Source organism: Chiloscyllium punctatum, chromosome 42 (assembly GCF_047496795.1).
Source record: "Chiloscyllium punctatum isolate Juve2018m chromosome 42, sChiPun1.3, whole genome shotgun sequence".
Classification (NCBI taxonomy): domain Eukaryota; kingdom Metazoa; phylum Chordata; class Chondrichthyes; order Orectolobiformes; family Hemiscylliidae; genus Chiloscyllium; species Chiloscyllium punctatum.
In genome coordinates, this window is record NC_092780.1 from 31698230 (window position 1) to 31713665 (window position 15436).

The 15436-nt window shown below is 38.5% G+C and overlaps 1 protein-coding gene across 7 annotated transcripts in view; it reads right to left on the bottom strand.

The window, feature by feature from the left end:
• Positions 1 to 444: 444 nt before the first annotated feature.
• Positions 445 to 15436, bottom strand: part of LOC140465874 (disintegrin and metalloproteinase domain-containing protein 11-like) — a 173555-nt gene continuing 158563 nt past the window's right edge. For 3 of the 7 annotated variants that reach the window (XM_072561755.1, XM_072561752.1, XM_072561758.1), the window contains 2 exons: positions 12004 to 12021; positions 445 to 9838 (listed from right to left, as the gene is read on the bottom strand). In XM_072561755.1, the coding sequence (XP_072417856.1) occupies positions 9713 to 9838; positions 12004 to 12021 (144 nt within the window). In that variant the 3' untranslated portion in view covers positions 445 to 9712. Of the gene's footprint in view, positions 9839 to 11826; positions 12022 to 15436 lie in introns of those variants that run through there. The other 4 variants (XM_072561754.1, XR_011955175.1, XM_072561753.1 and 1 more) reach the window with 4 other exon arrangements.

The window sequence follows — 15436 nt, forward strand, 5'->3', positions numbered from 1 at the left end:
CTTCCTCAAAGGAACACTACTTCACAAGGCTTTCATCACCAATCTGTATAGTTTGTAAAAAACAGTAGACATACTTTGTTCTTCTTTGTGGAAAGAACAATAGCAAAAAAAAACTCAAACCTGTTGCATGTAAGTCTTATGTTATTTGCCTACTCCAAGGTACTTAAGTTTGTGAAAATTAAAACTAACAAACAAGTAACAAAAGCCTAGTCATTATAATTGAACATTAAAAATCAAAGCTATATAATAGTCATAACTATTAATATCCATGGCCATACAAGATGCCCAATGGTGCATTTATACAGAGACTACTGCCTCAACTGTATTTGCATCAATATTGTATTAGAAGTGGAAGGGGTATGAACCTGAAATCAAAGCCCAATCCGCCACTTAAACCTGAATGTTACATGCACTTTCAACGTGAGGAACCAGACGAAACAGCAATTTGCAGCAGATTCTGTTTATTTGTACTGGGTTCAAATGCACTTATGCCGACGACCAGAAGCATTGTAAAAACATAGCATTAAAAAGAGAGATCAACTAATTTGGGAGAGTTGTTCACCTTCTTCCAGTGAGCAAGCTCTCCATTATAAGCCCCTATAGATACAAAGAATCATTGTTTTAATGAGCAGCAAATCCTGAACCACATCGTCACAAAGAAGCCATTTATTTTTACAAATGGTCAGTAAGGTTTGTGCCTATTTACACAATACCACTGCAAATACAATTCTGAAATATACATAATATACAAGTTCATACTTATGTCAATTTATATACATATTTATATACAATTTACACAAGCAAGCTGAGCAATTAATTGAATTACTGTAAAAGAATCAACTGTTTAAAAGCTAGCACGTCCTACCAATTTATGCAATCACAGTCCAGCATTGAGTGACCTCTGCAGTAGGATAACGACTTTACACAGAACTAGGTCATCAAGATGCTTTTCACAATAGAATCATGTCTCCAATAGTTGACACATTTCTACAGAACAATGACACGTTGGTTCAGTCATGAGGTTCCCGGTCCCTGAGGGAACTTTATTTCCCTCAACGCTCAATAAAGATGGAATATTTATTCCATTCATATTTGCTCACCAACACACCCTTTCCAATCACCTTTTCTGCTTTAAAGTTCTCAAATTTACCCTTACCCTTCATGTCAATGCTTTCTTTCTAACATTTGTTTTGTTGGTATCTCTCCAGTTCTGCTTCTACCCAGGTCACAGTAAAGACAACAACCTGGTCAAAGTCATGAATAAAGTTCTCTAAAATTCACTAGCAAATAACATGTTATCCTCTATTAGGTAGATCTGCTTCTAGATGCACAAATATAGCCGACACACCTCCAGCAATTTCTTCCATTCATTGTAACATCACCACCACGGTTTACGGATCAACCCCATTCCCTTTTTCTCATCCCTACATTCTGCTCCTTCGTGTCACTGAATTGGAAGTAAGGCAAGGACCCACAGTCCACAAAGGACCAGAGGAATCTTTCTCCATTTGAGGAAGACAATTGGCTGTGTAATAGTTTCAGGGTAACCACACCATTTATGGAGCAAGGGGACAAGACAGGCCTCCCTGAACTACTCCAGCCATTTCAGGGATGGAGCCCGCTCTGTTGGCTTTAGTCATCCCCCAATGAAGCTAACTAACCTCCATGACCTGAAGATTGCACTTTATTTTCTGTACGTAAATGGGTAACATCTACCTTCAAATCCCCCCCACCACCATTCTATTATCATGGATGAATCACAACTTCCTTCAGTTAAACACTGGGAAGTCTCAGCCACTGTTTTAGGCACTCATCACTATCTCAATTCTCTGTTCAATTCTCATTCAACATTAAATCCAGTACTGTTCCATTCCCCAAACCATATATTTTCATATTTGGAATGTTGCTTGCCCCTGACCCTACTCCAGTTCTCTACCACAGAAGCCTTTAGCTGTCTGTCAACTCCAGTTTCATTAATGTGTTCATTCTTCACAGATTTCAACTTGACCCAAATGCAGCTGTACAAAGCCTCACTTGTCTATCTCTTTCATCATAACAGAACAGCACTGCCTTCCTGTTGTCCGAAGAATTAAGTTCAAAATGCTGCATGTCAGAAATCACATTTTTGCGACCCTAGATGTAATTTTTGTCTGCTGCTCCTCTCTGTGCATTCACTGCTTCACGCCACATGGATTCTGTTGTCTGGACCATTTCATCACCCTGAGACTTTTGCATTCTTTAAAAACCTCCTTTCCATCAAGCTGCCTCAAGAGTTTTACAAGTTCTGCCAACCTCATCCCTGACTCAACATTCTGTTCTTTGGGCCGTGGAATGTTTCCATGTTAAACGTGCTACATAACTGCAAATTGTCATAAAATTTACAGTATTTTAAACAAGTTGAGTTCTTCCTTAAATAATAACTGATTACACAGTGCAATACTACTTTATCCATTTCTAACACGTATACTGTTGAGATTGTTTTGAATAACTGTCTGAAAAGTAACAAAAGATTTCTGACTAAAACAACTAAATCACTAGTAAAACTGAAATGATCATTTACTTTGATGTGACAAATCTTAGAATATTTTTGTGATGAGTTTAGAAACTTGTGAGGAGCTTTCAGTTGTGTTGGAGGAGTTTACTCAAAAAAAAAGCATTACATTCTGTGTTTGAAAGCTCACATAGACATACAATTCTAAGTGATTGTTTTTTCCTAATGATTTTCCTCTTCATAGATTTCCATGCATATGATAATGTATCATGAAACTGAGGAAAATGAAAACACACAGGTCACTGCCCTTTAGATTAGATTCTCTACAGTGTGGAAACAGGCCCTTTGGCCCAACAAGTCCACACCGCCCCTCTGTAGAGTAACCCACCAAACCCATTCCCCTACCCTATATTTACCACTGACTAATGCACCTAACACTATTGGCAATTTAGCATGGCCAATTTACCTGACCTGCACATCTTTGTGATTATGGGAGGAAACCCACGCAGACACGGGGAGAATGTGCAAACTCCACACAGTGGGGCGGGAATCGAACCCAGGTCTCTGGTGCTGTGAGGCAGCAGTGCTAACCACTGAGCCACCGTGTTACACCCCATTTTAGCCACATGTGGATCTTAATTCTCCCATATCCTGCTGTATATAAGATCACCTTTGACAGCATCACAGCTTCTTCTAAAAGAACTAAACTGATACTGACATAGCACGTATTCACACAAACACAAAATTTTAAGCCCAAGAGAAAAATTAACATCTAGTAACTAGGTGCGTGGAGAATAAACAGCATTAAAGAATGAAGGAGTAGTCTGTAGCAGGTTTTAAATTAAATAACTTTAACATCACACAAATTCCTTAGAGTTTGTATCTGATCTTGAACTAGGAAGGATAAGCATGACTGAACACAAGCTGATCACAGAATTTGAACAGAACCTCACTCCTATCTTAGTGTTGATGTGAGGACTTTAGTTCCCTCTAACCGGAAGTCACTGGTGTTATTTAAAATAATCCTTGAGGAAGCAGCATGGATAAGATAGGAAGAATATGTTTCCTGGCTCAAGGCATCAAATAAATGATTAGCAACAATACAACGAACTGTGTGAGCTACCAGAATAGACTTCCCTGCATAATGCAAGAAACATCATGTCTGAGAAACCAAATCAAAGCATCAAATTCCCCCTGAGACACAGTGTTTGTTTTCTGTGTACAGCAGTTCAGGCAATCCTACGTGGAAGTGAGACAAATGAGGTGAACAAACTGAATTCTTAGAACCATTTTGCTATAACTTTTAAGACTATGAGTAATTTCCATAAATAATGTTCAGAAAGAATAACAGATGTTAGATGCAACATGGCAACAACAGGTACATATAAGTACTTCCTCTAGTTAAAGGACTCCAATAGACCAGTATGTACATGCTCGGTGTATTAATTATGAATTTACTTAGATTAGTTACATTAACGTATGCATTATAATGTGAAGCTTTATACGATAACCTTTAAAACAGCACAAATTCAGTTCAGTAACATTCTGTTGTCTTAATTACATTCAATATTTGTTTTTACAAGTTTTGTAGAAACAATCTCTTGCTATTTCCAGTGATAATTATAGATGCTAATTATCATTTTATGTTGCATGCAAAGCAAGATGTGGAGTGGAAGATGATTAGGACACTAACCAAAAGAAGCATTCCAGTATCATTTAGGACACAAATAAAACTCAGGACTTTGGTGCGATATTGGTGGACTGATATCTGGAATTGTTTCCTGTGCTCATAACAGAAACTTTGATAAGTCTAGCTAACTGCTTTATTTCAAAATCTTTCAAGAAATATTCCTCCAAAAGGATAACAATTTGCAACAAAGTGAAAATCGAGAGCTGTAGAAGAATTAAACCAGAAGACATGGATTTAAAATAATTAGCAAAAGAAGCAATGGTGAAATGAAGCTGCAGTCTTGATGTAAGGCCTGGTATGTATTTACATCAGGACGGTGTAATATCCACGTTCTCTGGTCCGGCATGTGCTGGATGGCAACTTTCCTGTATCTTTAATGGAGGGCAAGGCAATTTGGAAGCACATCTCAAGGCTTTGGGTGAAGACTGGGGTCAGTTGTTGTGTGACAATATGTACCAAAGTAGTAAACTCCTAGAGTTTAGAGTGGGCCCTTTAGAAGCCACTCAAGACACAAGTACATTTTGAAACAGGAAATGACCGGAAAACTGGAAAACCTTTACCAAACAGAGAAAAACTGGAAATATGCTCATGGGGACAATATTATAGTGGATTGAGTTAAATGGAGATTACAGATATGGGTACTCTGTCCTGGCAGCACAAGGAAAACCTTTGAGCATAGGGGAAATACCAGTAGAGAATGATTGCTCTATTAGAGTGGGCAATAGAGGAGTTAGAAATAGAAGCATTAAATGTCTTGCAGGAGTGAGCTGAACTGGACAACCATGGAGAGGAAGATGGCTAGGGCATTAATTTGGACTAAGAAGCTGTTGTTGCTTGGAACAATCAAAGACTCTTGAATTTGGAGTCTCTTGGAGAGGTTAGATGCCTGAGTAGTGCAGAACTTGTCACAAGGAATGTGGAGTTGTTTATCGTCACCTCCCTTGTATGAGAGAGTGGGAGGAGAAGACTGGCCCAAAGCTGGAGAAACAGGAAAATCAAGCTGCCTTTGGACATCCTGAGTATAAACCATTGATGTCTTAAAAATCTTAAAGTAAGAGAACACTTAGGAAGCAGCGATCATAATATGGTAGAGGTCAGTCTGCATTTTGAAAGAGAGAAGGAAAAATCGGATGTAATGGTGTTACAGTTAAATAAAGGTAATTATGAGGGCATGAGAGAGGAACTGAAAAAAATAGACTGGAAGCAGAGCCTAGCGGGGAAGACAGTAGAGCAAAAATGGCAGGAGTTTGTGGGTATAATTGAGGACACTGTACAGAGGTTCACCCCCAAGAAAAGAAAGATTATCCGGGGAGGGATTAGACAGCCATGGCTGACAAAGGAAGTCAGGAAATGTATTAAAGAAAAAGATCCTATAAAGTGGCCAAGTGCACTGGGAAATCAGAAGATTGGGAAGGCTACAAAAACAGAGGATAACAAAGAGAGAAATAAGGAAGGAGAGGATCAAATATGAAGGTAGGCTAGCCAGTAATATTAGAAATGATAGCAAAAGTTTCTTTCAATAGATAAGAAACAAATGACAGGCTAAAATAGACATTGGGCCACTTTAAACTGATGCTGGAAGCCTAGTGATGGGAGATAAGGAAATAGCAGGAGAACTTAATAAGTACTTTGTGTCAGTCTTCACAGTGGAAGACATGAGTAATATCCCAACAATTAAAAGGAGTCGGGGGCTGAGATGAGTATGGTTGCCATTACAAAAGAGAAAGTGTTAGAAAAGCTAAAAGGTCTTAAAATTGATAAATCTCCGGGCCCTGATGGGCTACATCCTAGAGTTCAGAGGGAGGTGGTTGAGGAAATAGCGGAGGCGTTGGTTGAGATCTTTCAAAAGTCACTAGAGTCAGGGAAAGTCCCGGATGATTGGAAGATTACTGTTGTAACCCCCTTGTTCAAGAAAGGATCAAGCCAAAAGAAAATAAAAATTATAGGCCAATTAGCCTAACCTCGGTTGTTGGTAAAATTCTAGAATCCATCATTAAGGATGAGATTTCTAAATTCTTGGAAGAGCAGGGTCGGATTAGAACAAGACAACATGGATTTAGTAAGGGGAAGCCGTGCCTGACAAACCTGTTGGAATTCTTTGAAGAGGTGACAAGTAGGTTAGACCAGGGAAACCCAGTGGATGTGGTCTATCTAGACTTCCAAAATGCCTTTGATAAGGTGCCACACGGGAGGCTGCTGAGTTAGGTGAGGGCCCATGGAGTTTGAGGTAAGCTACTATGGATTGAGGATTGGCTGTCTGACAGAAGGCAGATAAAAGGTTCTTTTTCGGAATGGCAGCCGGTGACAAGTGGTATCCCGCAGGGTTCAGTGTTGTAATGTTGTCATTTATCTCAAGAGGGTTGGAATATAAAAGCAGCGTTGTGCTACTGAGACTTTATAAAGCTCTGGTTAGGCCCCATTTGGAGTACTGTGTCCAGTTTTGGTCCCCACACCTCAGGAAGGACATACTGGCACTGGAGCGTGTCCAACGGAGATTCACATGGATGATCCCTGGAATGGTAGGTCTAACATACGAGGAACAGCTGAGAATCCTGGGATTGTATTCATTGGAGTTTAGAAGATTAAGGGGGGGGAACTAATAGAAACTTACAAGATAATATATGGCTTGGAAAGGGTGGACACTAGGAAATTGTTTCCGTTAGGTGAGGAGACTAGGACCCGTGGACACAGCCTTAGAATTAGAGGGGGTAAATTCAGAACAGAAATGCGGAGACATTTCTTCAGCCAGAGAGTGGTGGGCCTGTGGAATTCTTTGCCGCAGAGTGCAATGGAGGCGGGATGCTAAATGTCTTCAAGGCAGAGATTGATAAATTCTTGATGTCACAAGGAATTAAGGGCTACGGGGAGAATGCGGGTAAGTGGAGTTGAAATGCCCATCAGCCATGATTGAATGGCGGAGTGGACTCGATGGGCCGAATGGCCTTACTTCCATTCCTATGTCTTATGGTCTTATGTCCTCGATTGAGTCAGACAGAAACATTTGTTTCTGAGCATTGTAGTTGGGAAAGAAGGATTCAAGAAGTGTCTCTAAAGCTCCACACATTACAGCCAGTCAATAACACACAAAGGTGATACTTAAGCTGTGTGAATTAGTTGACGTGATGGAACTCACCCTATTGAGAATTCATAACCAGTGAAGATGTAACCAGCTCCATTCCATCTCCAATAGGTGAGATAATTCACACACCTTCACTGAACTTTCTCAGTCCTGGAACAGTAAGTGCCAGCTTACACCCATGGCCGTAGTTGTAGAGACCCATGGCCATAAGGCTTTGCTGCACAAGTATCCAAGGTGTGGATAAATTATGTATTAGCTGTCAAGATTTTCATGTTCTTGTTCAAAAATATCCCCTGCCTATCTTTCTAATTCCTTCCTCAAAATTCCTGGATTGCGATCTACATTTATATCCTGCAGCTCTTGTTCTACACTGTCTTTACTCGGTAGCATCCTCGTGATACAGCATGGGTCATACTTGGGCTGCTCTCGAAAAATGTTTTATACTTTCAATCTTCAGATTGCGAACATTCTTTCTCTCCATTTGACAGGCTACTATTTTCTCTGCTTGATAAGAGGTTTATCAGATTTGAGAAGTAAGGAATCTTATCAAGCAAGTACCACATCTGACGCGGTGACAGGTACAAGTGTGGGACTTGCCTTTTTGGAGTGGACTGCTCATAGAATATTTCCCTGACTCCAAGCCATCTGCCTGAAGAAAGATAATTCTCAACTTCATGTTTAGAAAAATAATAAATTCCAATTGTCATTCAAAATTTCCTTCTCTTGCTCCACCCTCCTGAGTGGGAAGGTGAAGAGCCAGGAATGTTCACTTGGATGGCCATGAGTTGTGTTGAGAATTCAGACTGAATAGCATGAAATGCAGAAGTGATGCAGTAAATTTCGAGCTTACTCACTCTATATTTGCAATTTTTAAGAAGTAGTTTGAGTTTGCAAAGTCCAGAAAGAAAAACCCTTTTTAATTAAATGCAATCATCAGTTGTAATCATTGTGCACTTCATGTGATAATTCTCCAGTGGAAGACTAGAGGAAAAACATACCAAGATAGTACAATGACATGGACAGTAATATTGGCAGTGTTAGTTGAGAAACTGGGAGAAGCCATTTTGAGAAAGGCTACTTTTATGGAGTTAATGGTAGTTCTTCACTTAAACAAATTCCACTTTTTACGCAAGTTGTTGGTCCCAGCTCAACCTTAGAGATTTTTAACCATAATAAGATACATTTCTGATGGTTAACTTGAGCTAACATAACAAGGTTTGATAGTATCAACTGTTCTAAGAATCGAGGTAGCTTCATTTCCGAGCCTTCATCATATATCAAACATTCCATGTCCCCTGTTTAAATCTGAAGTTGTCAATTTATTTGTGTCCCATATTTTAAGCCAGCTTTGTATTTTACTTAATTTAAACTAATCTTTACAATTTAACTTCAAATTCTTGATCTGTAAAATTAAGGATACCTGTTACAAAATGCAATTTTCTTAGTTCAGGTTAAACTCTAAGAAGCAGTCATAGTTCACAAAAGCCAATTTTTATGTAAGTTTCCCTCTTCTCATGATTTTCTTTCAATGAAAAATATCATCTCGGTTTAACATTGCTCTGTACAAATCATCCAGATATGTCACTGCTCCCTGATCCTTCAGCTGTCACAATTTCTGCTGGTGTATTCCTGCCCAATGTACCTAACTTTGGAAACTGAGTAGCCAGGATTTATTGCTGGATTAGTATGGGAGTGCTAAGGCTCACCACATTGAGTCACCATTTGTAAGTTTCTCTCTCCCTCTTTTCGGTCTTCTGCAAGTGAAAGAATGAGCAGGCAACTCACTAAATATCTTCATGACAAAATCCAGCTTTTTTCAATAACTCCAATTTCTTCCACCAAAGTTAGAAAGGTGGCAAAAATATTTTGCCCCCATGAATTATTTCAGAGCCAGATTTAGAGCATTGGGAACTACTTGCAAGTTTAAATACATCGTCACATGAATTTGCACATATCTCATGTTGCTTACATTAGTAGATGAGATGAGGATTCATTTGAGCTAAGAATAGCACTCCAACATAAGAAAATTCAAACAGGGCTATCAGCAAATGTGAAATACAAGGACAAAAAGGTAGGTTTTGCAGGCCAGATCATTCGAGCTTTGACATCAGGACAGCAGTAAACCAGTGACATTCAGAACAATTTGTGCTTCGTGCTCTCTCACAATATAGTGATTATTTGAGTGAATCTACAGGGTCACATGGATTCTGTGGCAAGACCTAGAATGTTGTTTTTTTTAAACCCAAAACTGGCATGCTTTACAGTATGGCCACCTACCTCACCCAAAGCCTGAAACTATTCTCTTTACTCTTATGGGCTGGAGCATGCACCAAAGCTCTAAACAGAGTAAAGACACAGCATAGATTTCAGTATGTTTCAGAAGTGTTTTCTTCAGCTTTTCATTGAAGCACCGGTTCAACTTTCCTTTCTTTTTCCAGGCCCTGAAGTTTACCTATAAGTGTATTCCACAGCAACAAGACAGAGAAGGTCTGGTTCCTTGAGCATCGGAAGACATTGGTTTTATTGGAGTAAAGACAGTATCGTATACAGATGAAATGCATTTTATGCTCCTCCAGATCTGCAACAAAGAAGTTAGAAGTTACATAGCTACCTTACAAGTAACAGGTTGAAGAAGAATAGAAAATGGAGAAGTCAATTTCTTTTAGTGAAATACTGAGAGTTACTGCCACTTCAAAATACAAATGATTGCAAGCTGTTTTGCTGAATGCCAGGATTCTTAAGGGGTTTGACAGGGTAAATACTAAAGTTAAGTTTCCACTCATGGGACAGTCCTGGACCAGAGAGCACAGTCTCAGAATAAAGGGGTGCCAATTTAAGACTAGGATGAGGAAGTATGTCTTCACTTGTGGGCTTGAGTGTCTTTGGAACTACTTACAACAGAGAACGGTGGGGGCAGAATCCTCATGTACATTTAAGGCTGAGATAGATGGTTTCTTGATTAGTAGGGGAATCAAGGGTTACAGAGAAAATGCAGGAAAGTGAATGTGAGGAATGTCGGCTCAGCCATGAGCCTACTAAATTGCAGATTCAATTAACTGAATGGTCTACTCCTGTTCCTATTTCTTAAGGCTTTATGGTTGTGGAGAAATGCATCTTCAGGCTGGAGATCTGATTGATAAAATCATTTGCAAACTAAAGTGAGTTGTAGCTAACAGAATAAACAAAAGGCATGAATAGGTTGATAAAATGTAACGTTAAACAGTTAATATTTGAGAATTACACAATGTCTCATGTTTGGAAGAACATAGCTACAGCTTGAAATCTCCCCATGAAGACAACACGAAGCTTCTTTGTTGGAGCCTAAAGGTTGACTTTTATTTTTCAAAACAAGTACACTATAAAGGTGGCTCACTCAAACCTGAACTGGACGCTGGATTTTGAACACTGTTCTTTAATCTGTAAAGCTTTCAGGGTTTTTTGAGTGGTTTCTAAATGTTCTATTTATATTGTGCAAACTAAGGTTCAAAGAACTATCTTTCACGGCTTCAATTGTTGCACAGCATCACAAAGGCTCTGTGTTGATGTGGATTTTCTATACAATTGGGGTCATAAAGTTCAATATTTCTTTCAAGAGTTCAGCTGGAGGAAGCATATCAACCAGTCAGTACTAAAACACACACAGATGCACAGATGTTCTTTGAACTGCAAGATGATTGAAGTTACAAATGGCTCAGCACTTCAGCTTACAAATTAATTGCGAGGAACAAATTAGAAATAACCTCAAGGAAATATGAAAACCTAATATGAACCTCCGCAGAACATAATATTAATTAATGCATAGTCTATGTAACAATGATTAGTCTAGTTGAAAATCAGACCTCAAGATCATTGCCAATTTTTATTGCTTTGCAATGATCCTGCTGCCGCCCTTTCCTATCCCAAAATTAACATCAACCATTCACCCACCCCTCATCCCTGACTCACCCCTCCACAACCCCACTGTTCTCAAAAGTAGCAAATTATTTTGGTTGTCAGCCGAAATGATTAGTTTTATGTTTGAAGCAGAACATTGTGCGTTATCAATCTAAATGACCAGGGACTGAAGAAGAAGCATCAAGGCTGAGTCTATCCTTTGCTGATTTCATACAGTCGCCATGGCAACCCTCCAGCATAATCCTGGCATCTCCAGAGAAGGAAAATCATAACAACATTTAAAATAAGTGTTTTTGTTTGAACACTTTCATTTCAGTAGTCATACATGTACTGGGGACGAGGAGAAAATAGGTCGTTTGGCCAGGGCCATAGGAGACCGGTCAACTGACTAAACCTCGCCATCATTCTGTTGCACCTGCCAACAGGGGTTAGGGAATGGCCAGAAGTGGGAGCTCGGGTTATTGTCCACCCTTAGCGGTGCTATTGATATCAGGAACACTTTGACCTGGCTGAAACCCAGCTTGGTTATCACAGGTCAGCGGTCAAAATAAGGATCAGTCTGCTCTGTATGTATCAGTCACACACCAATGTCACATACTAATCTAATTAACTCAAGTGGCAGTCTCATTTTCACCTTTTTTTAAATGGTTATTCAATTTTACACTGGCTTATTATGTGATTTGATCCGTTTATTAACTTTGAACATACAAATCTTTAATGATCAAGTAATTGCTTCACAATTGTAAATTGTATATACGGAAACAGTGAAACCAAGGCTGGTTTACAATCATAAAGTGGTGTGATTTAATGCTAGGCATTTAAATTCCTTGCTGTTGTGTGGAATCATACCTTCCTCTCCGAATGTTCCTTTCCATGGTGCAAAGAAAAAAAATGAGACACTTTTAGTTTTCAACACTTACTAGAAATTCATTAATAGTTAGTAATCAATTAGGACTTGATTGATATAATACACCAAAATGTTGAACATCCTTGAATAAATATCACATATTAGCTGTCAGAACTGAGCACTTGGGTTGGTTTAATGGCCAATAAGTTCTTCTTAAAGTAATTCCAAGTTCAATTCAGGGATATTTACTGTTCACTGTAACTGGGCACATAATTGGTGCAAAGCAGTCACCCACAACACTGTGTAACAAAATGTCTCTTCCATCCTGTTCTGCCCTAATTGAAATGTCACTGCTCAGTTCAAGATGATTGAGAAAGTTATAAAAGATGTTTGTTGCTGTGCATTTCTCAAGAAGAATGCATTCTACTGATTGAATTTGGAACAAACAACATACAGATCTTCTGGAAAAAGAACAGGTTTGCTCATTTGAGCATAGATAAAACAAGTCTGAATATTAAATGATGTAACAAAATACATATTAACTGTAGAAACTATCTTTAAATATCTCAAATTTTACAGAAGTGGAAGAGTTCAAATATAGTACAATTGCTTTCAACAAGTAAATGAATAAGCTTTAGATTTCCAAGCGAGATATTTCAGTCTAATGTCACACAGAAATACATGATATATTTTAACGTTCAAATTTGTAGAGTCCTGTATATTGAATTAAGGCTCAGTTTCCCAAATACATTTGGCTGTTATGCAAATCAAGACCAACATAACAAGCAGGGTGGAGACATGCACAGTGTAATAGAAGCACAACATGCATGTTTAATATTACTATCTTCATTGATTCCACCTGGATCAGCTATTGCTGTTTCACAATTGTGGTATTTTTAAACACCACAACATCTCATGCACTCTAGAGTTTTAAGAAGCATAACTGCTAAGCAATTGCTTGAAAATGTGCTTCTCTTATAACTCGAGAAGAATTGGTGAAGATAGGAATCACGGCTATAAAGTTCCAGCAAGGTGCTAAGTCAGTTAAAAATCACAAAGGAGGCAAGAAAGGCCACATATCACAGATAAGAAAACATACTGAGGGTTTCACCTCCCCGGAGTTTGGCTTAGTGTGGGACAAATGGTGGTTTGAAGAATATTTCATTTATGTTTGATTTCTTTAAAATCAAAACCAATCCCAACCAAAAAAAGGGAATTCTTAACAATGAGGAATTCGTCTCTGTGTTAGCAACAATTATATTCTTAAACAAAGCAAAACATTGCAGATCATTGGAATAAACTGCACAAAAAGAAACAACTTTACATGAAAATCATTTTTTCCTTACAAGAATTTAGTGCCACAGGAGTGAATGGGAAGGAATCTGTATCTGGAACAAACTTGCATGGAAATCAATAAGGTACTTTCATGTACCTGAAAATTAATCTACATAATTAACACTAAGCTGGTATAACAGCAGGATATTAATGCTGAGATGGAATAATACATGACCTTGCAGAAGCAAGTTTGGTTTACATTTGAAACACAATCTTTTGGCCACTGAGATATATTTGGACATGAAAGAATATTTTTGCTTCTAGACAATTTTGTTTTGATTCTTTCAGAAATGGATGGATCATAACCAAATAAGCCACTTTTGCCTTTAAATATTCACCTCCTTCACCAGTCGTAAATGGGTGAAAGCCCATCAATTAAAGAGCATTGTTGATTAAATCAAGCCATTAGTCATGACAATTGTTGGCAAACATGGACTAAAATTGCTCTGATCTCAGCTCATTTAGCAGCAATTAGCCTATGTTGAAATTAGTTGTCCAAAATTAATTGTTGGGTTTAATAAACCCAGTAAAATAAGAACAAAATTTGCACATTGAAGTTAACTATTATGTTGGATCTACAAGGATATGTGTAACATTTACAAGATATGATTTGGAGATGCTAGTGTTGGATTGGGGTGTACAAAGTTAAAATCACACAACACCAGGTTATAGTGCAAACAGGTTTATTTGGAAGCACTAGCTTTGTGCTGTGTGATATATAACTATTTACATGGCACACTGTAACAATATTGGAAATATTGAAAATAATGGAAAAAGCAAGAGAAATGTTCGAGTGTGACTAAGAAATTTATCCATACACCACTTATTTGTCAGTTACTAAATGGCCCTACAGGCCTCCAGTGGGGAGGAAACACATGCTCAATAAGACTGAGCACAGCATATTGGCGAAGGCTGGAATTGTAAACATGCAATGTCAACAGTCACTGGGCTCTTTCCTCTTGGAAATAAGAGAAGCTTTCACTGTAAGATTAATTGGTTCAAAGAACGCAAGTTGAAAATTTAGTAGACCATGATGATACAAATAAACATGCTGAAAGCAGACAGAGATAGAAACAGCTGCAAACTTTCAGACATCTAACAGATATCAAATACTTAGTTATCAAAACAAAAACTCAGAGCTATTTCAAAGTAAAAGGAGAAAGCTTTCCCCTGTATTTGGCACAGATAAATATGATTTTTATAACATTTGATGGGCTCAATAGCCTTCCTTTGTGCTTCTACATTCTTGATTTTGTTTTCACATACAATGGCAATTTCAGGATTTTGAACAGAGCAGCAGACATTGTCTACGCAGGGACTTTAGCAAGGCCATCGACAAGGTTCCGCATGATAGGCTGGTTAGTGAGGTTAGATCACATGGGATGCAGTGAGAGCTAGCCAACAGGATACAAAACTGGCTTGACAATAGGAGACAGAGGGTGGTAATAGAGCATTGTTGTTCAGACTGGAGGCCTGAGACCAGTGGCGTGCAGCAAGGACTGGTGCTTCATTATTTTTCGTAATATGGATGATCAACAGACGATTTTTATTTTAACATGCAAATCGTTCAGAAAGCTATAAATTAAACATGAAACACAGATCTGAAAGACTGGTTTCAGTCATCTGGATGTCATGTTAATTTCAGTTCACCATGGATCTTGTTAATTCATGATTTTATGTACTGGATCAACCAGGTCAGATGATTTCCTGCAACCACCTTACGTCAGCGATTACGTCAACCATTTTAGCCTAGGAGATATTCCATCTATTAAAAATTAGACAAGGAAGTCAAAGCTTGCTAGCCCGTTTTTACCACATCAAAACAAAGAGCGGAAAATATATTTTTAACAACACTGTGTAGTTACTAGGCTAAGGAATGACAATTATTGTAATTTCTCGTCACACTGCTTTTAGAAACAGACAATAGGTGCAAGAGTTGGCCATTCAGCCCTTCTAGCCTGTATCACCATTCAATATGGTCATGGCTGGTCATACAATCTCAGTATCCCACTCCTGCTTTCTTTCCGTATATCTTGATCCCTCTAGCCGCAAGGGCCATATCCAGCTCCCTCTTGAATATATCTCATGAACTGGCCACAA